At 45.2% G+C, this 25,680-nt stretch overlaps 2 protein-coding genes across 2 annotated transcripts in view; one reads left to right on the plus strand and one right to left on the minus strand.

Annotated features, from left to right (window-relative positions):
* Window positions 1-4,533: 4,533 nt before the first annotated feature.
* On the minus strand, window positions 4,534-16,928 carry OIP5 (Opa interacting protein 5). The gene is made up of 5 exons (XM_045016840.1): window positions 16,574-16,928; window positions 15,506-15,572; window positions 13,931-14,053; window positions 12,365-12,446; window positions 4,534-7,200 (listed from the first exon to the last, which is right to left on the minus strand). Exons 1-5 carry the CDS (start codon window positions 16,878-16,880, stop codon window positions 7,042-7,044), a joined length of 738 nt encoding a protein of 245 aa, XP_044872775.1. The 5' UTR covers window positions 16,881-16,928; the 3' UTR covers window positions 4,534-7,041.
* Window positions 16,929-17,295: 367 nt separating this feature from the next.
* The window catches only part of NUSAP1 (nucleolar and spindle associated protein 1), a 29,659-nt gene continuing 21,274 nt past the window's right edge, over window positions 17,296-25,680 (plus strand). Inside the window, exons 1-3 of the mRNA XM_045016837.1 lie at window positions 17,296-17,478; window positions 23,625-23,690; window positions 25,396-25,587. Of these exons, the coding sequence (XP_044872772.1) occupies window positions 17,386-17,478; window positions 23,625-23,690; window positions 25,396-25,587 (351 nt within the window). The 5' untranslated portion in view covers window positions 17,296-17,385. The remainder of the gene's footprint in view (window positions 17,479-23,624; window positions 23,691-25,395; window positions 25,588-25,680) is intronic.

Below are 25,680 nucleotides of genomic sequence, written 5' to 3' on the forward strand. Positions count from 1 at the left end.
GAGGGCCCCAAGGACGTGGGGGTACACCCACATTTGCCCACAGAGGTGCTAATGGGGGGGACCTTGAGGACTGGCCCAGCAACACTCGGGGTGCCCTGGTCGTGACCCGTAGTCAGAGTCAGCGCAGGGCTCTGCGCCCTGACGACGGGGAAGGTACCCTGCCCAAGCCACAGGACCCAGCCGGTGAGAGAGAGCAGGTCCCCATCCCTGTCCCAGCTGCCGAGTTCCAAGCCGAGTTGCAGAAAGATCCCTCCTTGCGGAAGCCCAGGGACCGGGCTAACCTCAGTGCAGTACAGACCATGAGGAGAGGTTGCAAGGAGAGGTTCCTGTGGGAGAAGGGGTTCCTGTACCGAGAATGGGCTCCCCCCGGCGAAGTGGAGTCATGGGGGATCAGGAGGCAGCTGGTGGTTCCCCAGAAGTTTCGCCACAAGCTGTTTTACCTGGCCCATGACATCCCCCTCGCAGGGCACCAGGGAATCCGGTGCACCAGGCAGAGGCTGCTACAGAACTTTTACTGGCCTGGGGTCTTTACCCGGGTCCGACAGTACTGTCAATCCTGTGACCCCTGCCAAAGGGTGGGGAAGGCCCGTGACAAGGGGAAGGCAACTTTGAGGCCTTTGCCCATCATAGAAGAACCTTTCCAGAAGGTGGCCATAGACATGATGGGACCTCTCAGCAAGGGGACCCGGTCAGGGAAGAAACACATCCTGGTGGTGATAGATTTCGCCACTTGCTACCCCAAGGCGGTGGCCTTGTCCTCTACCAAAGCAGACACCGTGGCAGATGCGCTGCTGACCATTTTCAGCGGGGTGGGGTTCCCCAAGGAAGTCTTAACGGACCAGGGGTCCAACTTCGTGTCGAACCTGCTCCAGTCCCTGTGGGAGAAATGTGGAGTCTGACCCAACTGGGCCTCAGCGTATCACCCCCAGACCAACGGGCTGGTGGAGAGGTTCAACGGGATGCTAAAGATGATGCTAAAAACATTTATGCACCAGCACCCACAGGACTGGGACAAGTACTTACCTCACCTGCTGTTTGCATACAGGGAGGTACCCCAGGAATCTACCGGGTTCTCGCCTTTCGAACTGTTGTATGGAAGGCGGGTAAGGGGACCCCTGGACCTGATGAGAGACGAATGGGAGGGGAAGGCCGCTCCCAATGGAGAGTCGATGGTGGAGTATGTCCTGACCTTCCGGGAAAGACTTGCCGAGCTCATGGGCCTGGCCAGGGAGAATCTGGCCCGGGCCCAGAGGAAGCAGAAGGTCTGGTACGACCGTACGGCGCAGGCCCGCGCCTTCGCCACCGGGGATCAAGTGATGGTTCTCATCCCCGTGAGAAAGAACAAACTCCAGGCCGCCTGGGAAGGGCCCTTCAAGGTTGTCAAGCAACTAAATGAGGTAAACTATGTGGTGGAGCTGTCGAACCGGGCGCACCACCGCCGGGTGTACCATGTGAATATGGTGAAGCCATACTATGAGAGGGGGAATATGGTGTTGGCCGTGTGTAGACATTGGGAGGAGCCGGGAGATGACCCTTTAGTGGATCTATTCCCAGGGAGAAAAGCTGGTTCCCCCCTGGAGGCGATCCCCCTCTCTGATCAGCTGACCCCGGCCCAGCACGCTGAGATCAGATCGGTGCTGCATCTGTACCGACAGCTGTTTTCCAACCAGCCTGGACGCACTAATTTGACTGTCCACTGGATACAGACCGGGTCCCACCCCCCTATACGATGCTCCCCTTTTCGGGTCACGGGAAAAACTGCCCAAGACCTAGAAAGAGAGGTCAGGGACATGCTGGCCTTGGGGGTGATCCAGCCGTCCGCCAGCCCTTGGGCCTCACCGGTGGTGCTGGTCCCCAAGGACGGGTCGATCCGGTTCTGTGTGGACTATCAAAAGCTCAATGCCATCACTGTATCGGATGCCTACCCCATGCCCAGGCCTGATGAGCTCCTAGACAAGCTGGGAGGCGCTCAGTACCTCACCACCATGGATCTTACAAAGGGCTACTGGCAAGTGCTGCTGGACGCAGATGCCAGTCTGAAATCGGCCTTTATCACCCCTCTGGGGCTCTACGAGTTTCTGACCCTGCCCTTCGGCCTCAAAGGAGCGCCGGCCACCTTCCAGTGTCTGGTGGATCAGCTACTGAGGGGGATGGAGAGTTTTGCCGTGACGTATATTGATGACATCTGCGTCTTCAGTCAGACCTGGGAGGACCACGTGTCCCAGGTTAGACAAGTGCTGGACCGACTCCGGGAGGCTGGGTTAACCGTAAAGGCTGAGAAGTGCAAGGTGCGGATGGCTGAAGTAGCTTACCTGGGCCATCAGGTGGGGAGCGGCTGCCTAAAGCCGGAACCAGCCAAGGTGGAGGTGATCAGAGACTGGCCCGCTCCCCAAACCAAGAGCAGATCCAGGCCTTTATCAGGATGGCGGGGTACTATCGAAGGTTCGTGCCTCACTTTAGCGCCATAGCCGCCCCCATCACTGAGCTGTGCAAGAAGGGGAAGCCAGACAAGGTGGTCTGGACTGAGCAGTGCCAGGAGGCTCTCTGGGCGCTGAAGGAGGCTCTGGTTAGTGGCCCAGTTCTGGCAAACCCAGATTTTGACAAGCCCTTTATGGTGTTCACCGATGCCTCAGACACGGGGCTGGGGGCGGTGTTGATGCAGGAGGATGAAAAGGGGGAGAGACACCCCATCGTGTACCTGAGCAAGAATTTCCTACCCCGGGAGCAGAACTATGCGGCCATCGAGAAGGAATGCCTGGCCATGGTGTGGGCCCTTAAGAAACTGGAGCCCTATCTCTTTGGGCGCCACTTCACCGTGTACACCGACCACTCTCCCCTGACCTGGCTGCACCAGATGAAAAGAGCCAATGCCAAGCTCCTGAGATGGAGCCTGCTCCTGCAGGACTATGACATGGACGTGGTCCATGTGAAGGGAAGTGCCAACCTGATAGCGGACGCGCTGTCCCGGAGAGGGGGCCCTGAACTTCCCCGGGTCACTGGGCAGAGTGACCCCGCTTCAGTTCAGTCTCGAAGGGGGGAGAGATGTGATGGAGCAGGGGCTGTATGTGTGGGAGATGGGAGAGCCAGAGAGCAGTTTAGGTGAGAGACAGGTAGTCAACCTGTAACATGAGCTAGGAGGGGAGCTAGACAAAGGATAGAGCTGAGTGGAGAGGGTGAGGTCAGTTTTTCAGTTTGGGGCCTGGGGGGAGAGTTCAGGGAATCCCAGGCTGGGAACCAAGCTCCCTGAACCCCCAGAAGGACTCGATTGAGGGGTCCTGGTTGTGCTGTAACCTGTGTTCCTGTTGCCCAATAAACCTGCTTTACTGGCTGGCTGAAAGTCACTGAGAGTCCCAGGAAGAGGGGTGCAGGGCCGGACTCCCCCACACTCCGTGACACATACTCACTGCAGGGGAGGCACGTGCGGACGGGACCGAGCTGTTCTGCTCAATTTGAGTTGGAGGCCTGGGTCCCCAGGGGGATTGTGGGCTGCCCAGGTCTGGCCTCACCCCTATCTTTGTCTCAGCACCGCTGAGTTTTCCCCTGCTTCTTGGAGGGGGAGCAGTGCCGGCTAGTGGAGGGGACTTCACTCCGTACCAAAGATGCCGTGCTGGGCGCCGAGTCCGTTCAGCGTGCTGCTGCTGAGGCCAGCGCTGATTCCATTAGGAGAGCACGAAGTCTAATATCCCTCTCTTTCTTAGTTGGGGGCTTGAATGATCTGCAGATCCTAGAGTGTTCACTTATGTGGGTCTCGCCCAAGCAATGGAGACACTGAGTGTGCAGGTTGCTTCTTGGCATAGTTCTGCGACAGGAGTTGCATGACTTGAGAAGCCTGGGTCACGGGGCATGCCCCGATCCCAGACGACTAACTGGAGAAAAAAGCTGCAGCAAGGCTGGAGCACGAAGTTCCGACTACCTTCACTGGTGGCAAGAAGGAACTGAGGGTGGGGGGAGTGCGCAGCTCCCCTTATAGCACAATATAGAGGCGCCACTCCAGGGGTCACAGTGGTGCTCCCCCCATACGGGTACTGCTAAGGGAAAAACTCCCAGCACTGGTGCACGTGATGAGCACACAAATCTACTGGGGAATACACATGAGTAATCACTCAAAGAAGTAGTAAAATATTGCAACAGTGCACTATTTTACTAACTGTAGCATCTAGGAGCCCTACTCCTGGACCAGGACAGCATCACCCTTGCTGCTGTACAGACAACAAACAGATTATCCCTGCCTCAAAGAGCTAGTATCTGAAACCTGCTCTACACTGAAAAGTTAGCTAGGTTGAGCTAAGTCACATTAGGGCAGTGAAAATTTTTGCACTATTGTTAGGTTGATCTCCCGTACCCCCCCCCCCCAGTCCCTGTGTACATGCAGAAGAATTCCTCCATTGCCCTAACTACCACCTCTTGGTATGTAGTAAATCCACCTAAGTGAAACCCCCTTCTGTCGATGTAGGAAGCATCTATGGCTCTACAGCTGTAGAGTAGACATGGCTTAAGACAGTGGTTTTCAACCTGTGATCTGCAGACTGCTGGGGGTCCCCAGACTATGTCTAAGATTTTCAAAGGGGTCCCCACCTCCATTAAAAATTTAGGGGTCTGCAAATAAATTAAAAAAAAAAAAGGTCAAAAACCACTGGCCTAAGAGAAAGGGGATTTAGACTGCCTCCAGAGATCAGATCAAGCCCGTTTGATTTACACATGAGCTGTAGAATATAATCAGATTCTGCTGAATTTCAGCTTTCAAAAAACCAAAATAAAAAAATTCTAGCACTAACCGTGGCAAAGATAGTGCTGAATACATGAACAAAATGTAACTGACAGAGGCTTTTCTTCCAAGTTAACAACAATGAAACAGTGGGTGAGTGTGTCAATACCCCTGCTCCCATACTAGGGTGCTGATTCTGAAACATGGCACTTTTTATAAACATTAACCATTTATTTAATCTTAGCAGACAGGAGGTAGGACTAAAGCCCATGGGAGGTAACTGGAGTTGCTGCAGAGACAGAGGGGACAAGAGAAAGAGAGAGGGGAAATGGAGAAGCGGGGAGAGAACTGGTCCCACGGTTAGGCATTTTTTCAAGACTAATGCTGAATGCAACAGGTAAGAGGCTGAACAAATAACTGAAAAATGAAGTTACAATATTAAGATCATACTCTTGTCCAAAGATCAAGGGTAGTCTATTCACATGAAAAGGAGATCAACTATGTATTACTGGTAGTATAGCCTAGACCTTAAAATAGAATTTGGTCATCTCCACTGCTTGAACAACACCCAAGAAATTCCCTTATTCCTACACTAGTGAAGCAGTATATAATAACTTTGGACCTTTAACAAAAATAAGGACTTCTGAAGTATTTGCTATTTAAAAGAACAATTTGTTCTGAGAGGCTCCGACTACAGCTCTTATAGAAGAGGAAATAAAATCTGCTAGTATGAACAAAATAGGTTGTTTGCAGTGTTACTGTAGCTGTGTTAGTCCCTGGATAGGATACAGACAAGGTAGGTCAGGAAATTATTAGACGAACTTCTGCTGGTGAAAGGTACAAGCTTTTAAGCTACACCGAGCTGAAGAAGAGCTCGGTGTAGCTTGAAAGCTTGTACCTTCCACCAGCAGAAGTTGGTCCAATAAGAGAGATTACTGCAGCTATCTGGTCTCAAACAAATAGGCTGATATGCAAAATACTTATACAAAAATCTCACGTTTACATCAAACACCTAGTTTTCGACTTCACCTTTAGTTACTAATTCTCTTACTATTGAAAAGTGCTATGATATATTGGAGTATCAGCACTTGTGATGGTTGTGGAGCATACACAATTATACAGCTTAAAAATGCAGTAAGTAATTTACAAGATTTGAATTTAGCACTAGTTTAGGAGATATTAAGTTCTCCTATTTCAGTCTGAGTACCTCAAAACACAGGTGTTGCTATTCTAGGTTATTGCCAAGTATTTGGCATAACCAGAATGGATACTTCAAAAGACTTCCTATGATCATTAACCAAAAAGCTCCACATGATTTATTATGTGATAGCTGCTGATCCAGACCATTCTAGTATCATAGAGTGGGCTATTTTCCAGCAGTCCCAGACTCCCTTCTCTCATTTAGAAGTTTGCATTTTCCCTACATAGCTCAGATTTGAGAAAAATCAAACAAACCACTAACTGAAAAAGCATGAGGTACTAGGGTTGCTGAGATCAGCAACTCAGGCCAGAACCAATACTGATTGTAGTCTTTTGCTCAGGGCATGGGGGGGGGGGGGGATCACTTATCAATGGAATTAAAATGAGCATGTAAGTACTCTCCCCTCTATGCCTGATACAAAATTTCAGGCATAATTTCCCAACATATTGGAGGCTTTAAAACATAAGTATGCCTTCTGTGGAGGGGGAGTGAAAAGGGAAGCTCATTTCATCTTCCCAGGTATAGAGAGAAGCTTCTACCCCCACAGCCAGGGAGGAAGAAGAGCCCTCTCACTCTCTCTCTCACACATACTAAATAAATAAAAAAAAAATTCACAAGAGAAAGAACCCATTCAAGACTCAACAGGAAGACATCTGGAGCAAGGCCTAGCTCCTGTGAACATTTCCTCTACATGAAGAGATGATACCAGGGTTTCAGCCCCCAGTAAGAACATTGTATAATGGTTGATCTTGAATAACATCACCTGGTAGCATATTTTGAATCACTCTCAGGAACTTAAAATCTTAGTTTCCAACAGCTGGTTTTAAAATCATATATTGCTCAGGAAGAACCACAGTAGAAGCTGTATTACACCTCCAAGAGTGGAAGTGCTGCAAGGATGAGTTATTTGTTTTGAAGTCTCAGAAGGAGGAAACAGTTTATTGCTCCTCAAAAATCCAGTCCACTTCACCAGTCTGAGCTATATTTCAGCAAAAGCTTTTCACACATAAAACAAAGTGGCAAATTAGCGTTCTCTGACATTTTTCAGGGTGGTTGTGATTTCAAACCACTTTGTTCACCTCAGTGAAGAAACCTGCAATGATACACAAATGGCTCCATATTCTGTGATGGCATATTAATTGCTTGACTTGATTCCTGAAAACCCTAGCTTTAGGCCAACTGTCCTTGATGCATAGCCCTGCTTGTCAGCCATGGTGATCTGTTGGTTCAGTTCTTCCAGCTTCTTAATCAGTAACTCTAGGCGCACATGGACCCCCACAAGTTGTTCTTTCAGCTAGAAGAAAAAAAAAAATTAAGGGTAGGTAAAGAAGTTTATATACCCTACAGCAGTGGTCCCCAACGCGGTGCCCGCGGATGCCATGGCACCCGCGGGGGCATCTTAATGCACCCGCGTCCTGGTCCCTGGGAGAGCACCTGCCGGCATTTCGGTGGGGACGCCTCTCGCTGATGCCGCTTGCCGTCGACAAGTGACGTCATCGAGAGGCGTCGCTCCTGAATTTCGGCAGGGACGCCTCTCGATGACGTCGCTTGTCAACGGCAAGCGGCGTCATCGAGAGGCGTCACCGGCGGCATTTCGGCGGGTGCTCCATCGGCGCAGTGGTCCTTCGGCTGGCACCCACCAGCCGAAAAGGTTGGGGACCACTGCCCTACAGTAACTGTGGTTCTTTGAGACGTGTTGTCCAGATTCCACTGTTGGTGCGCCTGTGCCAAAGATCAAATTATTTTTAACAGCGGTGTTTTTTGTAGCTGTGCCTACACCTTGAGTGCCCTCTCGCCCCTACAGCAGAGGGCATAAAGGGGAGAGCAGCCTCAACCACCCTTCACTAATAAGAATCCTATAACAGGACTCTGAATTAGCAGGAAAGGAGGGCAAGGCATGGAATCTGCTGTGTTACTGTAAGGTAAATAATAGGGCTGTTGATTAATCGCAGTTAACTCATGCGATTAACTCAAAAAAATTGTGATTAATCACAATTTTAATTACACTGTTAAACAACAGAATACCAACTGAAATTTATTAAATATTTTTGGATGTTTTTTCTACATTTCAATTACAACACAGTATACAAAGTAGACAGGTCCTCACTCATGTGCTTGGAGCTGTCTGATATCTGTCACAGTTTGGAATCTCTGCTGAGGGAGGTATGCTCCTACAAGTGTGAAATCTAAATCACTTCCATGATGAACTCTATCCTTTGAGTTGGTGCTAGTGTGGATTTGTCTCTGACCTTGAGGCCCAGCAAGATGAAGATTTAAAAGACACATGAAAAGAGCTGATCACTTACTATAGGGATTTCCCTCAAATAAGCCAGTTTAAGTAGAGGTATACCTGGATTGTTTGCCTTCTCAGATGAGCTGCCACCATAGTAAGAACTTTGAAGACTCATGGGGCGGTGGAAAGGCCAAAGGGTAGAAACCGTGTATTGTTAATAAGATGCTCCTATGAATCTCAGCTACTTTCTGTGAGCTGAATAAATCTAAGTGTGAAAATAGGCATCCTGAAGTTGAGAACTACAGACCATTGGATCCAAAGAGGGTATTACAGAATCTAGGGCAAGCATGTGGAACATGAAATGATAGATGAAAGCATTAAAACATCAAAGACAGGGAAATAGAGACCCATCCTCTTCTTCACTTCCTAACCCCAATGGGAATAAAGGCTTTTACCACAGAAATCTGGGGGCATTTCCTCCACTGCTCCCAGTCATATGAGAAGCTCGTTGAAGCAGGAGGTAGACTCCCGCATGGGAAGGGTTCCTGAAGAGAAACTAGGAGGACATTGGACCAGTTTAAAATTGGAAGTGATACCCATTGATGATTATCTCAAGGACCAATCAGTCTGAGGTTATTCTAACCCAGGCTTCTTGGAAGTAAGGCAGTTGCCAGGCAGGGGTGAAAAAAAGAAGGATCTGAAGGTGGTCCAGGCAGCCCCTTGACATTGTTGCCAATTTGATTCCTGTTTGATGCCCTAGACTGTGAGGCAGCTGAAGAAGAGGCAGCGGTTTGCCCAGGTGAAGTCTCTGCCTCTTTCTTGGGGGCGCTGAAAGTCTGAGAATAATATTGTGATAGACAAATGACCATAGAACAGCTGATGCTTCTGTTGCTCTCTCTTTGAGGCTGTATGTTCCAGTCCCCAGGATTGCAGGATCACTCACAAGTCTTTCTGAGTGGGAAGTGCTCATCTGTGCCACTGTTAAATAGCTAGTTTCCCTCAAATGGGAGGTCCTTAGTGGTAACTTGGACTTCCCTCAGGATCCCAGATGCTTACAGCGAAGAGGACCTTCTTATTGTAACAGCAGTGGGCATAGTTCTTGCTGCCGTATCAGATATATCTAGTGCTGTTTAAAATACGAGGCTGCCTATAAGCTGATCTTCTGCCATTAGAGATTTTGAATTATCTTGGGTCTCCTTCAAGAATTTATTGAGAATGTTGGAAAGCCGATCCCAAATCAAAGAATCATATTTTGAGTTGCACCTGGTAATTTGCTATTCTCATCTGGAGGCTCAACAAGTAGACTTTTCTACCAGAGATCGTTTTTTGGGGTCCGTCTCTTGAGGGGTAGATTTCAGCTGGCCTTGATGTTTAGATTTACTTGAAATGCCTATACCATCAGAGTGCCTAAAGTAGGATGATGATAATATTCAAATCTCGTGGCTGATACCTCCAAGAAAACTGATAGGAGGGTACCAGGTAAGTGGAACTGAGGCATGTGTATGCCAAATTATCTTGGCTGGATCAAGCAGTCCAGCACTTATTTTAACCCATCTCCTTGAAGATGAAGTTTGCAGGATATCATGGTATTCAGCATCTCCACCATTCATCTCATCAGGTCTTGGAAGACTTTTAGCTCATCCAGTGAGGCAACAGATAGAGGATTAATTGCTTCATCTGGAGGAGCACAAGGATATGGCATAAAGTGGTTGTTCAGGATACGGCATAAAGTGGTTGTTCAGGAGCATGATTGTCTCCATTATAGTCTTCCTCAACTTTCATGAATTGTGGCTAGGATAGGTACTTGTGCAGGTTGGAATTGTTTCTTTGGTGATAAAGCTCTGGCATTGTAGACTGTGAAGGATTTGGACTTCCCAGAATATGGTTTCCCAGTTGAAGGAGACAAATATGGCCAGACCTGGTAAGAGCAGTGGGACGGATAGCACATGGGTGGATACCAATGGAGTGCTCACTGCAGGACCCCAATGACTTCCTGACACCCTTCAGAGATTAATCCCCAGACTCCCAGCCCAATTCCCACTGTGCTACCCACAGGGGGTCGAAGGGGATGCTCAGAGGAAGAGTCCTGGTGTATTCCATTGAGTAAGACAAAAAGGAGTGAACCTTTGGGTGAGAAGTTGAGGATTTGGTGATCACCTTTCCAAGTTTCTCAGTAAGAGGTGACCCCACAGCACCAAGAGACCTTGTTTTAGGACCAGCAATGAAGTTGTACTGAAGAGGCCAGTACTGCATATAGGGCACTCAGTGCTGACAGGTCCTTATGCTGAAAAGGAACCATCATTCTGATTTCAATATGGAGGTACTGAAGCAGGACTCTGATTTCAAGCTTTTAATAGAAGTAGTCTTAGGAAAGGATCTCTGTCTCCTGCTTGGAAAGGGGGTGGTACCTGCCCTGATCCCAGGAGCGGCTCTCCTTGAAGCACCATTTTGGAAGCAGATGTGAATGTAGTGGACGAACAGAACTTAAAAGGTGGCTCAGGAGCTCAGAGTGGTGTCTTGGCTCACTGGACCTCTGGAGGCCTGTGACTGACCTAACTGGTGAAGTTATGCCAGGGGTCTGCCGATCCAATGAGGCTTACATCAACTTTTCCAGGAGGAAGAGCTTAAGCCTTGCCTCCCTCGTCTGCTGAAGCGCATTTAGAAAAAGAGTGGAATACAGAGCAGCACTCTGAGACGTATCCCCCTTCTAGGCAAATTAGACACCTAGAAATATCCATTAATAAAGGGCATTGCTGCATCACAAGAGGGACACATTTTGAACCCTGGTGATTTGATGTCAGGCATTTTAAGGTATTATACGGGTTTTGTTTTTGTTTTTTTTAAATAAAACCAGTGGGTAAAAGTAACCTACAGAATAAGTAGTAACTATTGAAATACTAAAGCTAAAGCCACATAGGATGCAGACACTAAAAAGAGGTTCTATCTTGCAGCCACAGGTGGTAAGAAGGAACTGAGTGATGGTTGAGACTTCTCCACCCTTTTTGTCCCCAACTACAGAGGGCAATAAGACATCCAGGATATAGGTGCAGTCATAAAGGATTCTTTTTAATAGCAGTGTCTGATCTCGCACAAGTGAATGCCCCCCAACGGAATCTGTGTGGACAATTATTTGAAGGACAACCTGAGATACCATCAGGTTACCACTGTAAACAGAGTCCTGCACACATCATTATTTTATGAATGACAAACATTCCATAAAGAGCTCAATCCTATGATCATTCTAGCAACATCCCTTGTAAGCAAACCTTTCAAAAACATTGTTTGCACTTCTGATCAAATGCTACCACAGCAACTAGACACCTGCATCTGGACCAGGCCAACCAACTCTGGCTCATGGGGCTCAGGCTATGAGGCTGTTTCACTGTTGTGTAGACTTCCAGGCTCAGGCTGCAGCCTGAGCTGTGGGACCCTCACACCTCGCATGGTCCTCGAGCTCAGACTCCAGCCCAAGCCTGGAAGTCTACACAGCAATGAAACAGCCCTGCAGTCCAAACCCAAGTTGACTGGCCCGGGGCCAGCTGCAGGGGTATCTAGTTGCTGTGTAAATGTACCCAGAAAGGCCTGAAGAGGACTTGTAGGAGGAGAGAAGTCTTCAGAAAACATATCAGGCCCAATTTCATATTCAGACCAGAAAACAAAGACAAAAACAAAAGCAGAAGTGGTTTACAACTTAAGAATAAATGTTGAAGAAAATGTGATATTCAAACTAATATAGGCCTAAAATATAGGTACCGTAAAAGCAGTTACAGGATTTAAATAGAAGTATCCCCATGAAACTGAAAGACAGTAGAATCAAATTTTAGAGTAGCAGCATTCTTCTACATTTAGCACAGCCCAAACGTTGTAATATATGAGAACATAGAAGTCAATTAGATAAGACTGACTAATTGTTGTCCATCCTAAGTTTGATGCAGAAGGTAAATGTCAGTGGTGAAGAATAAATTGAAGAAAAACGAATTTCAATAACAGGATGTTGACACAGACAAGAACTATAGGTTAAATTAAACCTGCTTGTGTTCCTTTAATCCCCTTTAAAGATACATTGCTGTCCTGTGCCAAAAGAACATGCACATCCATTTGTTCATGGGATTATTAAGCATGACTGTTCTAATAGTTTAGTGTATTTGCGGTGGTGCTGAAAACTTAATTTGTATGAAATTTGCATTTCACCCGTTTTAAACACAAAATCACAAAGCAACTTTACTTTTCCCAGGTGTTCCTTTAGGCTCAAAGCAGGAAAGTTCATCTCAGAGGCCTCTATCATGGCTTTAGTTTTTAAGCGATAACTGAAAAACAAAAGTCAAAAAAGAGAGAATAGTAATAAAAACCAGAGAAACATTCATTGTATAAAAAGGTAGTTTATGCAGAAACTAATGCAGGTGCCAAACTATGACCAAAAATAGTCAATGTAATAAATAAATTTTAAAATAGAATAAAGCTTTCATTTTCCTCAATTGTTTGATCTCTCATTCACCAACTACAATTTATAGCTGCCACAGATCGACCCTCAGTCTAAAAAGATCACTTTTACTTGACAACCAGCACGCTATTCTAACAATTAGTAAGTTTGACTCAATTCTAGTTAAGTGATATACAATTGTGATATACACCTCTACCTGATATAACGCGGTCCTCAGGAGCCAAAAAAATCTCACCGCCTTATATGTGAGACTGTGTTATATTGGGTTTGGTCTGGTACGTGTACCGGACTGGACCGGCTTCCCTGGTGGTGATTTAAAGGGCCCGGGGCTCCAGACGCTGTGGGGACCCCCAGGCCCTTTAAATCCCTGCCCGAGCCTGGCTGCCAGAGCCCCGGCAGGGATTTAAAGGGCCCGGTGCTCCAGCTTAAAGCCCTGGTCCCTTTAAATCACTGCCAGAGCTCTTGCAATGGGGCTTGGGCGGTGATTTAAGGGCTCCACACGAATTCGAATATAATGCGGTAAAGCAGCAGGGCTCGGGTGGCGCTTTAAAGGGCCTCGGGCTCCCCACTGCTTTACCGTGTTATATCCGAATTTGTGTTAGAACGCGACCCGATATATCAGGGTAGAGGTGTATTTCTGTATTGTGAGGAACAAAACAGTGTTTATGACTAAGCTGGCTAGAAATAGTCTTCAAGCAGTACAGATGTATTAGCGGAGATGTATTAATTTGGAAAGTTGCATTCTCTCTACTTCTATTACCCTTGCAATAGGAAGCAAGGGCAAAATAATTTCTCCAAGTTAAGAATTTACATAGATGCTGGAGGTAGAGGTTGCACAACAGTGGCTACATTCTAATGGTGGTATAAGACAGAGTAATATAACGTACATTAATCAATACATTATAAAACTTAGCCAGTGCCATTCTGAACAAAAAGGCTTGTAATGATATTGGAATATTTGTAGAAGACAAGTTTAATGTACCTTCTTATAAGCGTCTCAGCACTACATTAAAAAAAATGTAGAGTAGACTGGTAGCTGAGGATTTTGCTATTTATGGACAAAGTAAGGACTTCCACAGGAAGCATTTTTATTACTAGAATTCACACAGGTTTTGATTGATCTGCATTTACTACCAGAAAGAGAAACTACGAACAAGCAGTTCAGGGTTTACTTTGATATTATCAGTTCTCACTGGCAGCAGAAAATATCACCAACCTGCATTTGCTATTCTTGATTTATACAGATCAAAATATTATTCCTTATACTGGTATTCTTCCCTTCCCATGAAGAGTTCTGCTCTGGACTTAATTTCTAACTCATCATTCTCCATCATATTGGTGTGTACTAACCAGAGGATGTTGTCCTTGAAAAGACAAAAGAGGCCTCGCAGATGAACCAGGGCAGCAAAGGCAGAATAGAGGCTGAAGCCCACCATTAATCCACACGAATGACAGTACAATGCATAGTAAGCACTGAAAGAGAGAGAGAGGGAGAGAGAAAAAAGGTTTCAGTAGAGCAGAAGTTTCCAAACTGTAGTCCAAACACTGCTTACTGGTGCCATCAGCACATAACAATAAATGTAGTATTACTTCTCCATATAAGCAAGCACTATAATAGGAGTCCCATAACCTCTGTGACAAAGTAGTGGGCTAGGCTGTCTACAAGATTGCCTTTAATACAAAGACTGTTACCCACTCAAAAGTTTGGAAAACCCCAGAAGCTGAGGTTAAAATATGGAAACTGAAATCTAACTTAAAAGGTCAGTTCAGGATACCCTGCTGCTACTGAAACACATCTATGAATTTTAAAGTGAAAATTATTTCAGGCAGACTTAAAAATGAAAACAAAAAAAATACAATGATGCACAGAGGAAACTGAGGTATGTGAAACCATAACATCATCAACTCATTAGCTATACACCATTAAGTTTTCCTTTTTGTCCTGTCCCTCCTACCCCACTAGAGTAGAAAAGCTAAAAACGGCCCTAAGAGTGGTTTGGGATACACGAATACAGTACCTAACTTAACAGGTAAGAATTACAAGCTATGTAAGATGCCTATGAAAAATTCACTTCCCCATGGGGAGCAGAAAGTAAGTGCCATCACCTTCCGCAGAATACAAACTTGGCTTTAAAAAGTTTCTAACCCATATAATTGTGACAAACCTTCCAAATATGAATCAAGCACAATACAGATACAGGGCTGCCTCCTCAAATTTGAGGGCAGCTCAAGCAACTGCAGCTACTCAACTTTGAAAGTAGCAACCCCTGATTAAAACTCAGTTTCTTATTTTCTTCTGTGAAGTCTAATAAAAACACTGTAAACCATGCTTGACAAAGATACTCTCCTCTAGCCACTTCCCTTTCTGCGGAGTTTTGATGAACTCAAATTATTTCCCTCCCATTAGATTCACCCCATAATAGGTAAAGAAAAAGCATCATCATATCTAGGTGAACCAACTTCTACTGATTTTTGCTGGTAATGAATTAAACACTTATTCACTTTCACTATTAAAGAATATAAAAAGACTTTCCATCTTAGATATATAACCCGTTATTGTTTTTGGATAGATATTGCATCCTTTTTTGATTTTCTCAAATGATCCCCCCTCCCCTTCCATCTCAAGGGTAAATAGGGCAAAAGCTTAGTTTTATTGGGGGTGGGGGTGAATATAGGCTATCGATTTACAAAGGCTCTCTCAGTTGAAAAAGCAGTGGACAGGTCCAAAACCAAACTAGATTATTTGTCAATTCTATGAGACACCTCTAAGAGGGAGCTGGAGGGATTTTAGAAACTTATTTTCTTCTAGCACAAACATTTCTAAAATTCAGAAGCAACACATTAATGCCTTTCTGCTCTGCTTTGTGAACATCTCAAATTGAGAACTAATACCAAAAGCAAAAAAGCAACATCTGAGATACCTACCATCCTAGAAGGGGTCCTTCAATACCGACCATTAAAGAATCGTCCAAAACAACATCATTTGTGACTTCTGAGAAGATAAACCCATAGATAGTCATACGCCACTGATCATTCACCAATATTTTTATTTGTCCCCAACACTAAGGTTGTGAACTTTCTATCTTTAGGCTTGGAAGGATTCATTTTTGTTCTATATTTATTTTAACAGAAAACACATTTTAATCCTAGTAGATTTTTTTTTAACATTTGTGTTGACTTAAATGTTTGCATTCATAGAAAATTAAAATCCTCCAATGCTGTTATTCAGACTATGTGACTGAATCCCAGATTCAAATATGTTTTGTAATTTTTAATTTGTGCAAGCATAATAGAATACTGACTTTTTGCTGGTGCCAGCCACTAGCACAAAAACGGGTCTATTTAAAGACGCATGCAAATTCCACTTTAGTGGGAGTATCCTGTAATGGAGCACGAGGAAAAGGGAAGGGACAGCTCACAGCTGGCAGACAGTGGGGCCGATCTCAGTGGGAATGAAATTAACAGTCGCTGGGCAGTGGCAACGTGAGGGGAAGGGAGCAGCTTTACAGCCACATAGGTCCCGAATGAGTTTACAGGACTGCTGTTTCCCTTGCAAACTGAGTAGAGCTGAGAGGGAGTTACTGTCTTAATGTCACTTCAGAGCAGAACCAAAACTGATGCCACGTTTTATGAAGTCTCCCAACATTTCGTGCTTTCCGAGCACGCATTAGGGCCATCTGGTGGCCCATAGAAAACAAGGCGCTGCAAGACCCGCTCACTCGGGCAGGGATAACCCCCTGGTTACGCTGCTCTCCACGGAGGGGATGCTAGGCCCGCAGTTAGATCACTGAGGACCACAACCGCAGCAGCCGCATCCCTCCCCGCAGGCTCACGTCAGCGCCCGTGCCAGGTAGCCCTGCCCTGCCCAGTCCAGCCCCCGGGGCTGACCCGGGGCGCCCACAGGCAACCAGGCCAAGGGAGCGCTGGTGAATCCAGGCCCAGGCTCCGTCCAGTCGCAGCTCAGGCACAGAGTCTGGCGCTCCGGGGACTCACTGAAGCAGGCGAGGACCCGCAGGCAACGGTCCTCTTGGGCGCAGAGGTGCAGCGAGTCGCCCAGCACGGCGCGGCAGCCCCGGCAGTGGAAGAGGGCGCACTCCTCCAGCCGGAGCCCTCGGCGCAGCAGCCTCCCGCCACCCGGGCTGTTGGGCTCCCGCTGGGGCCCCGCGCCGCGCGGCGTGCCCGCGTCCTCCCGCAGGGGGCGGCCCCAGCTCCGCAGAACAGGGCCCGGCCGCTCGAAGGTGATGGCGCCGTCAAGCTGAGGCTCCTGGAACAACTGCTGGATGCACCTCCGCACGGCCATCTTCTGCTCTCGCGGTGCCTGACCTCCCGCTCCCGCCCGGATTCGAACCCAACGCCCGCCCCCTCGCTATTCCAATTGGAGTACAACCTATAGCTCTGCGCTCCGATTGGGCGGAATACAAGCAATCACTTCACCGGGTGCTCGCAACAGGGAAATAATTTCCTCCGGCCATTGGATGAGCGGGGATGCCAATCATTCTCCTTCCCAATCAGATAATGATACTTTGAGATAGGGCGGGGCTTTAATTTGATAGACTGTTTACATGTGCCAATCGTGTTTAAACAAAACAAATCCCGTTCCCCAGGATGCCATTGGTTGTCGCTGTGTCTCACAGTCCATCTGCTGGTAAGTGGCTCAGCCAATTACAGGGCGCGAAGGGTGAGTTCGAATGGTGGGGGGTGGGACTAATTAGTTTAGCGTCAGTTGAGCGCGAGATTCGAAGCACGGGCGCGGCGGTTACCGCGGGCCGCGCTCACAGACCGGTCGTTGCTATAGTCCTGCCGCCATGGAGCCGCCCTCGCTGTCGCAGCTGGAGTCGCTCAAATACAGCGAGCTACAGCAGGTGGCCAAGGCTGCCGGCCTCCGGGCTAACCTGAAGGTGAGGGGATGGCGCCCCGGCCGAGGAGAGTCCCCCAGCCGCGGGGAAGGGAGATGGGGGTACCCAGGGAGAGGGAATGGCACCAGGGACCGGGCCAGGACTCTGCTTCCTGAGCGGGGGCTGAGACTGCCGAGCAAAGGTGTGAGCGGGGCCTGGGTTAAGGGTGGCGGAGCGGGCGCGGCTGACGACTGGGTCTCTGCCCTAGCAGTGCTCCAGTTCTCTGTGCGCTGCAGCGAGCGCCGTGGGGACACAGGGTGCACAGGTCACCGCTATGTGTGGAGGCGACCAACTTACAGTCTGATCCCTATTAAACGTGGGTTTACAGGGCGCAGAGGTGGGACCGCAGCCCCTAAGCTTCCATGTGAACCTCTAGGACATAAGGGTGGCCATGCTGGGTTAGTCCAACAGACCATCTAGCCGAGTATCCTGTCTTCTGACAGTGGCTAATGCCAGGTGCTTCAGAGGGAATGAGCAGAACAGGGCTATTCTCAAGTGATCCATCCCCTGGCTGGGCCAACTAGGCAGAGGCTAGGGACAATCAGTGCATGGGGTTGTCTCCTTGCCCATCTTGGCTAATAACCATTGATGGACCTATCCTCCATTAATATATCTAATTTTTTAACCCAGTTATACTTTTGGTCTTCACAAAATCCCCTGCTGACAAGTTCCACAGGTTGACTGTGCTTTGTGTGAAGCAGTACTTCCTTATATTACTTTAAAAGTGGTGCCTGTTAATTTAATAGGCTGACCACTGGTTCTTTTGTTATGTGAATGGGTAAATAACACTTTGTGGAAGGAAAACACAGTCCTCACTCTTAGGTTGTTTGCAACTTGCCAGGAACAGTTTATTCTCAAGCAATTGCAAGGGGGAGAGTGCGCATGGACAGGGATTCCCCCTTCCTAGGCAGGTCTCTGCCAGATAAACAATTAGGGCAAGCATTTATACCTTTTGTTACATACAATAATGATCAACAACCGCGTCTGGTTCATATATATTCCTTCCTGATATTTTACTTTTCTCTACTAGTTCTTGCTATAGTCTGTGTTCCAGGCTTATCTAACACAAGGTCAAAACAGCATCTCTTACAGTTTTTCCCACTCGCTCAGGCCCTGCCTTGAAGTCTCGCATAGTTAGAGTTAGCCTGACTCTTGCTCTATTCTGATTTGAAAACTCAGATGTCTACATCCAAATTCCCTTTATACACTTCCACAACTTCCTTATTTGCTTTCTCCACCCCATTCATAGACCTCTATCAGAGCCCTTCTTAGTCATCTCTTTTCCAAGCTGAAAAGTCCTTTTTAATCTCTCATATGGAAGGTGTTCCACATCCTTAATCATTTTTGTTGTCCTTCTCTGTACCTTTTCTATTTCTAATATGTGTTTTTTGAGATGGGGCAACCAGAACTGCCTGCAGTATTCAAGGTATGGGCATACCATGGATTTATACAGTGGCATGATATTTACTACTTATTGCCTATCCCTTTCCTAATGTTTCCTAACATCTTGTTAGTTTTTTTGACTGCTGCTGCACATTGAGTAGATGGTTTTCCGGGAACTATCCACAATAACTCCAAGATCTCTTTCTTGAGCGGTAACAGTTAATTTAGACCCCATCATTTTGTATATTTAGTTGGGATTATATTTTCCAATATGCATTGCTTTGCAATTATCAACATTGAATTTCATATGACATTTTGTTGCCCAGTCACCCAGTTTTATGAGAGCCCTTTGTAACTCTTTGCCGTCTGCTTTGGACTTAGCTCTCTTGAGTAATTTTTTTATCACCTGCAAACTTTGCCACCTCCCAATTTACCCCTTTTTCCAGATCATTCATGAATATGTTGAACAGCACTGGTCCCAGTACAGATCCTTGAGAGACACCACTATTTACTTCTCTCCATTCAGAAAACTGACCATTTATTCCTCCCTTTTTCCCCTGTCTTTTAACCAGTCACTGATCCATGAGAGGAGCTTCCATCTTATCCCATGACTGCTTAGTTTGCTTAAGAGCCTTTGGTGTGGGATCTTGTCAAAGGCTTTCTAAAAGTCAAAGTACACTATATCCACAGGATTCTCTTTGTCTGCATGTTTGTTGACTCCCCTCAAAGAATTCTGTGCTCTGCTATTTCTGATTCCTCCCACCCCCTACATGTCAATAACTTGCAATACAATGCCAGATGCGTTTCTGGCTATAAAGAAGGTGCTGTCAAAGGCACAAAGTAATCTGGAGGGAAGCATTTCTTCCCACCTGTCTGCTGTCATGTGATAGATAACATCAGGCACATGCAGGGTGTGTTGGTTTTTTGCAGTTGATAGTGACCCCTTGTGGTGGGTGGTAAGCTTATCCAGAAAGCACAAATTCTCATCACTAGCTGACTTCCATGGAAAACATCACTGTAGGAACTACAGTGCACAGAACTTGGCAGCTATCGGGGAGCAGCTCAAAGCTGTAGACTAAGCCGTAGGTACACTGAGGCTTTCCCTAGAGACACAGGAGAGAGGATGTGGACCATCATGGTTACGGGGCTAGCTGCACCTCTGTCCCCTCTTTGGCCTCTCTGAGTGCATCGTCTTAGCTTAGGTATCAGGTCTTTACGTATCCAATTTCACAATTCTTCTACTTTTAAGTGGGACCTAGGCTATGATACCCCACATATCCACCATGTATTATCATGCTGGTTCAATTGAATTCAGTCATCTGCTGCATTCCTTTCAGGAGTCTGTGATCAGTGGCATATAGTGACCTACACACCCTTCTTAAAGCAAAAGTAGTATTTACTACTAGGAACAAAGCATTAGAGAAAAAGAGGATTCTGAAACAACAGTTTACACACATATCTATCTTACCTAGAGTCCAGTCCAGTCACTGCCCCTGTCTTGTGGTCTGGATCCTCTATTACCTCATCCTCAGAGCTGTGACCACATGGTCCCTCTGCCCAGTTCCTGAAACCCTGGTGACTCCTGGACTCCCCTAAACAAAGCCTCTCCCAGAACTCCACCCAAAAGAGTGAGCTTTCTAGTTTCCTTCTTCAAGGGGCCACATTGTAAGTGGAGAATATAGCACAGAGATGCTTTGCACAGAATTATACCACATTATTGCTTGTTACCTAAGCACATGAGGAATGCACAGAACTATACACAAGCAAACTCTACATGCATTTCACTGCCTCCATTTCCTTACTACTCCAGGGTATTCTGCGGGCTGGGGTCAGAGGCCATTGGGCCCATCCGGAATCTTTCTTTCTGCTCCAGTGCATAGCTTGATATACATTGACACAGGAGCTCTCTATGATAACAATTGTAAAGCTACCAGGAGTCTTAACAGAGTTAAAAACACCTGAGGATTCAGCAGTTGGGTCCCTTCACAGCAACCTGGTGAGTCGCCAGCAGGGAGCGCTCAATCAGATCTGTGACAATAACCCATCCCCAAAGTTAAATACAATATACATCAGTTCTTAAATTGTAATCCATGGAGGCTGCATTGTTCTCATGATGCTGATCTGCCTTGTTTTCATTTACTAAATTGCATTAAAAGAAATAAACAAAATTAATACTTTCCTAATATTACTTTCCTATGCAGTAAGTGCTATAGGTGCCCCACGGATATTACGGTGACTGCACATGAGAGAAAATGATCCATTAGACCATTTGTGTATCAAAATCTGTATTTGTACAGTAATCACATTTGAAAACCCTTGCAGTATTTCATTTTGCAACTATTATTTTAGACAAAGAAAAAGTGGGAGAAGGTATTGAGGAAGGGAATGCTTGGTAAGAATGCTACCCAGGAAGACACTGGAGTAAACTGCCTTTTGTGACCAAAAAGAGGCCAGAAGCTTACTTCAGTTTTTCATGGCAACAAACCAAGCAAGTTTCACTCTTGGCTATTTATTTAAATTAAATTGTTGTCATATCAGACTTGTACGTAAAATTGTCCTGTTCTAAAATCACTGAATTGTTGCTGTTTTGTGGTGGTTTGAGAGAGCGTGTCTGTACAAGATTTTAAACAACAGGTACTTTAATTTCCTGTTCCCAGAAACTTAGTGTGTAGCCAGTTCTTGTTTTTATCTCTGGGCTGAGCACATCTTCAAGCTAACTTCTTTGCAGTATTACCTGATGCAAACTTTAAAAAAGTTGCCTTATCTGTAAGGTTTAACACAATGGAAAAACCACAGCATTTTTGCCTGTCAAGATAGGGTCTAAGATTACAAAGTGGGTGGTATGGAAGAAGTATAAGTGTTTAAAATGTAACTGGTAGTGCATTTTAACAGCCTTAATTTTATCAACTTTTTACATTCTGAGAAACTTGCACTGACTTCTGGCACCTTTGCTAGAATGAATGGCTTCACAATGACTTTAAACATGGTGTTGGACTGAAAATAGTCACTACTTTCAAAAATCCCTCAAAAACTTTTCCAAAGCTTTCTCTTTACTTTGGAATCTCCTAAAAACTTCAAACTCAGTTTAATATCTTGGAAAGCTTCTACCAGTCACTTGATTGTCTCATTATACACCCAATAAGGAATAAAGAATAAGCTGTTCCTATAATGTGTTTGGAACCAATGTTATTTTTTAAAATGCTAAACTAGCTGTGTATTTAGAGCAAAAAAGAAGTCATGCCAAATCAAAGTTGAATTTGACCCTTTCATCTCCAACTGGGATGAGCACCCTTGACTTTGAAAAAAAAAATTGGTATATGTATAAAATCTGCAAGGGCTTTTAAAAGGCTACAGGATATACTATGCATAGCTACTGCTTTCAAGTTGCTTATAGTTTTCTTTGAGCCATAATGTCTTCAAATTTGTCAAGTTGCCTAAAATAAAATAAAATAATTTGGGTTAGGGTTAATTAAACTTAATTAAACTAATTTTCAGAGGTTAAAACAAATGAAATAAAATTATTATGGAAGTACTAATGTTCTCATTTACAGTGCTGCAAAAGTGGCACATTGCCATGTTTTTCAGATTTAGAACTATATAAATCAATGGTTGATCCTTAACATTCATTCAATAAGAACTTTTACATAAGGGAGGAGATAAACTTTGGTATTATGCTGATTTTTCCCGTTTAGGTAATTGGAAAATTGCCATTAAGCAGCTTAAAAATTCCATTATGCAATTTTTTGTATTGAGTGTTTTCCCTATTGGCATTATTTACTTAGGAAAGTATGATCTGCATGTGAGCATGGCTCAAAGTAAGTGATACTATTGCAGAAATTAGATACAAGTTTTAATTGGGTTGTGTTTAACTAGATGAGTCAAAATACCTTGTCCTAAAACTACTGGCTTCTCTGGAAAACGGATGGATTGTAAGATCTCTGGTCAGGAAAATCTATATCTCCACTCCAATGAAGCAAGTGAGCTATTCAGCAAAGTACTTAAGCACATCTTAAGTCCCATTGATTTTAATGAGACTCAAGTACCTTCTTAAAATTAGGTTATGTCTACATTACACGCCACTGGCAACAGCGTGTAGTGTACATGTAGCTACATGCTGCAGTGAAATGCCCTGGCAGAGGGGAGACAGCAAGAAAAGGCTTCAGCAGTTCCTTGCCACTGGAACCTTTCAATGCGGCAAGGAAAAGTTCTAGCAGGGGGAAGGAAGCGGGAAAAGTCTGTCTTTCCCTGCTGCCTCCCTCCTGCCAGAGCCTTTTATAGCTTCCATAGTATTTTCCTGTGGTAAGGAAGAGTTGTAGCAGCAGGGAGCTGGCAGAGGTTTCCCCACCACACCCCTGCTGTGTGAGCCTTTTCCTGCAGAGGGAAAAGGTTCCAGTAGCAGGACACTGCACTGATAAAAACAGCAGTGTAGACGGGGAGGCATGGCTTGGGCCAGCAGTGTGTAGGCTAGTCTGTGCAGACAGACCCACCTCCCCACAGACATGTCTTTTACTCTACTTGCGTAAGCCATGCCTCACCAGCTACACTGCTTATTTATACTTGTGCTGGGAAGCTGGGCAGGTAGGTACTCTACATGTTGCCAAAAGACATACCCTTAAACATGTGTTTTGCTGAATAGAAATGGACTTACGCAGATGCTTAAGTGCTGTGCTGAATTGGTTGGTATACAGGGTTGGCTTATGCAACATTTTATATAATGGACTAGTGTCTTCTTTGGGTCACATTTTATACTCTTGACTCCTCTGCAGGCAGACAAATTGCTGAAAGCTCTGAAGCAGCACTTTCATGAGCCAAAACAAGAAAATGGAAGTAAGGTAAGAACAGATGTCTGCTGACTTCTTATAATCTTATGAAAGACAATATGCAGAACCATTCTTTCTAAGAAAGTTGCTCCTTTTTTGATAATTGCAGCGCACTGCATTTAATGAAAAGTGCTTTTCACGTAGTGCGCATGGTAATATAAATTGAAGTTTTTACTTAAAATCAGTGCATCATGCTTAATGTGTTCACCTACTGCTGGAAATTGACATTTTTGGTATTTAGTTTAGAAATGGTTCCATATATGACCAGGCCAGTGTCCATCCTAGTAATGGAATTGTGACAAAACAATTTGGAGTTAAAACTTGTGCTCCAGTACCTAAACAGATTTATCTTTAGTGTGAACTAAAATGTGGTCAAATGGAAACGGATATGCTCATGTTCTAATTTGCTCTGATCTGTTCAGCTCCAGACATGAGCAATGGGAAATGTACAAAATTCTCCATTGTGTCCTTTGAGAAAAGATCATCTTCAGGAGCTGAACCAAGCCTAATGACAACCTAGATTTCAATATTTTAAATACGAGCTGTGAAGGTTTGAACCCACCACCAGGGAACACCTGTGCTGCTTCTGCAAATAATGCTTTCCCAGGATAGCCTACAAACAGGGAATGCTATGCCAGATCAGTAGTCCATTGAATCTATCCTCTCTGATAGTGGTCAATACTTGATGCTTCAGAGGAAGGTATAAGAAACCCCATAAAGACAATTATTATATGGAATAAACCAGCTTGTATGGGAAGCCTTTTGCTAAACCTAGGCAGTTGGGGTGGAAGGGAGTGTCCCTTCCTTTTTTTGTTTGTTTATCCTATCTACCTTTTTATATTCTCTAACTGGAGGTTCTCACCTCTAAGAATGTCTAATCCTATTTTGTCTAGCCATTTTGTGCCTACTACACTTACAAGTTACTCCTCAGGATGCTATAACCAAAGGATATCCCAGACAGAAAGTTTATTTAGCTGTTTTTTTATCCTAATATATTGTTACACTGTATGTATTTAAAAAAAACAAACAACAAAAACAACCTTCCTCTTTTATTTAAATGTGTTGCCTTTCAGTTTCATTGAATGTCCCCTTGTTTTTATGTTATGAAACAAGGTAAATCAGAAGCTTTTTTTCTCTCATTATGTATTGCATATACTTCTATTGTGGCCCTTTTTGTGAAACCATTAAGAACTGATATGATCCTTGTCAGATTCACTCTTCTGCTGAGTCCTTGAACTGTGGTGTATGCAGTAGCAACAGCACAGGTATGCTTTTCCATTGCTAGGGATCAGAGTAGCCCTGTAGGAGGAGCACAGATGACATGATCTTTTGCAGGATTTTAAAAAGATCTATGAGATCTTAAAAACTTGGAGAGCCCCAGGATTCTCCCAGTCACATGTCAAATGCGAAATGCTGCATGTGTTAAATACCTTGACGGAATGCTATGCATACAATAAAAATTAAATGAAAGGATTTCAGATGGAAAGCTAACAAACTGCCCTCAAAAAACTAACTTCAGCATTTGAGGAAAAAGCTGACATCAGCACACTGATTGTGATGCCAGTGAACAGTGAGAATGCCAACAGGGTTGTTTGTGAACAGTGGGTGTGATGTATCTGTGTTCCTTTAATAACTTGTGAAGCTTTCTCGTTAGTGCATCTGGCATGAATATGCACATGTAAGGATGTTAGACAATGGTTCCATTTCTCTTATACAGGACTTTGGAAGGAGCGCGTCCTCCTCCACAGACACAGAGCAGCTCAGCAGTCCAGAGCAGGTCAAACCTATTCCAGTGTCCTTTGTCACAAAAAGGCGTGGGAAAGGGAGGAAGGTAGCAACTGCAAAGATGGCCTCCAAGGAGGAAATTAATACTAATGAAGAAGACATGGCGCTTCCTGTTGAGAAAGAGGTAACTTTCTTTTTCAGGTTTTATTTCTTTATTAAGAGAAATGCAAGTTAAATAGAACCTTTGGTCTATTCTGCCACCACTTGGCAGGAAATG

The sequence above is a fragment of the Mauremys mutica genome, chromosome 4 (assembly GCF_020497125.1).
Source record: "Mauremys mutica isolate MM-2020 ecotype Southern chromosome 4, ASM2049712v1, whole genome shotgun sequence".
Taxonomy (NCBI): domain Eukaryota; kingdom Metazoa; phylum Chordata; order Testudines; family Geoemydidae; genus Mauremys; species Mauremys mutica.

Bases quoted from the DNA above. Each gene is read 5' to 3' on its own strand.
- OIP5 (XM_045016840.1), bottom strand. From the start codon at position 16,880: ATGGCCGTGCGGAGGTGCATCCAGCAGTTGTTCCAGGAGCCTCAGCTT. The intron at 14,054-15,505 runs GTAGGTATCTCA...TCTCTCTTTCAG, and splicing joins GAAGGACCCCTTCTAGGATG to TGCTTACTATGCATTGTACT. The intron at 7,201-12,364 runs GTAAAGTTGCTT...TTTTTCTTCTAG, and splicing joins TAAAGGAACACCTGGGAAAA to CTGAAAGAACAACTTGTGGG.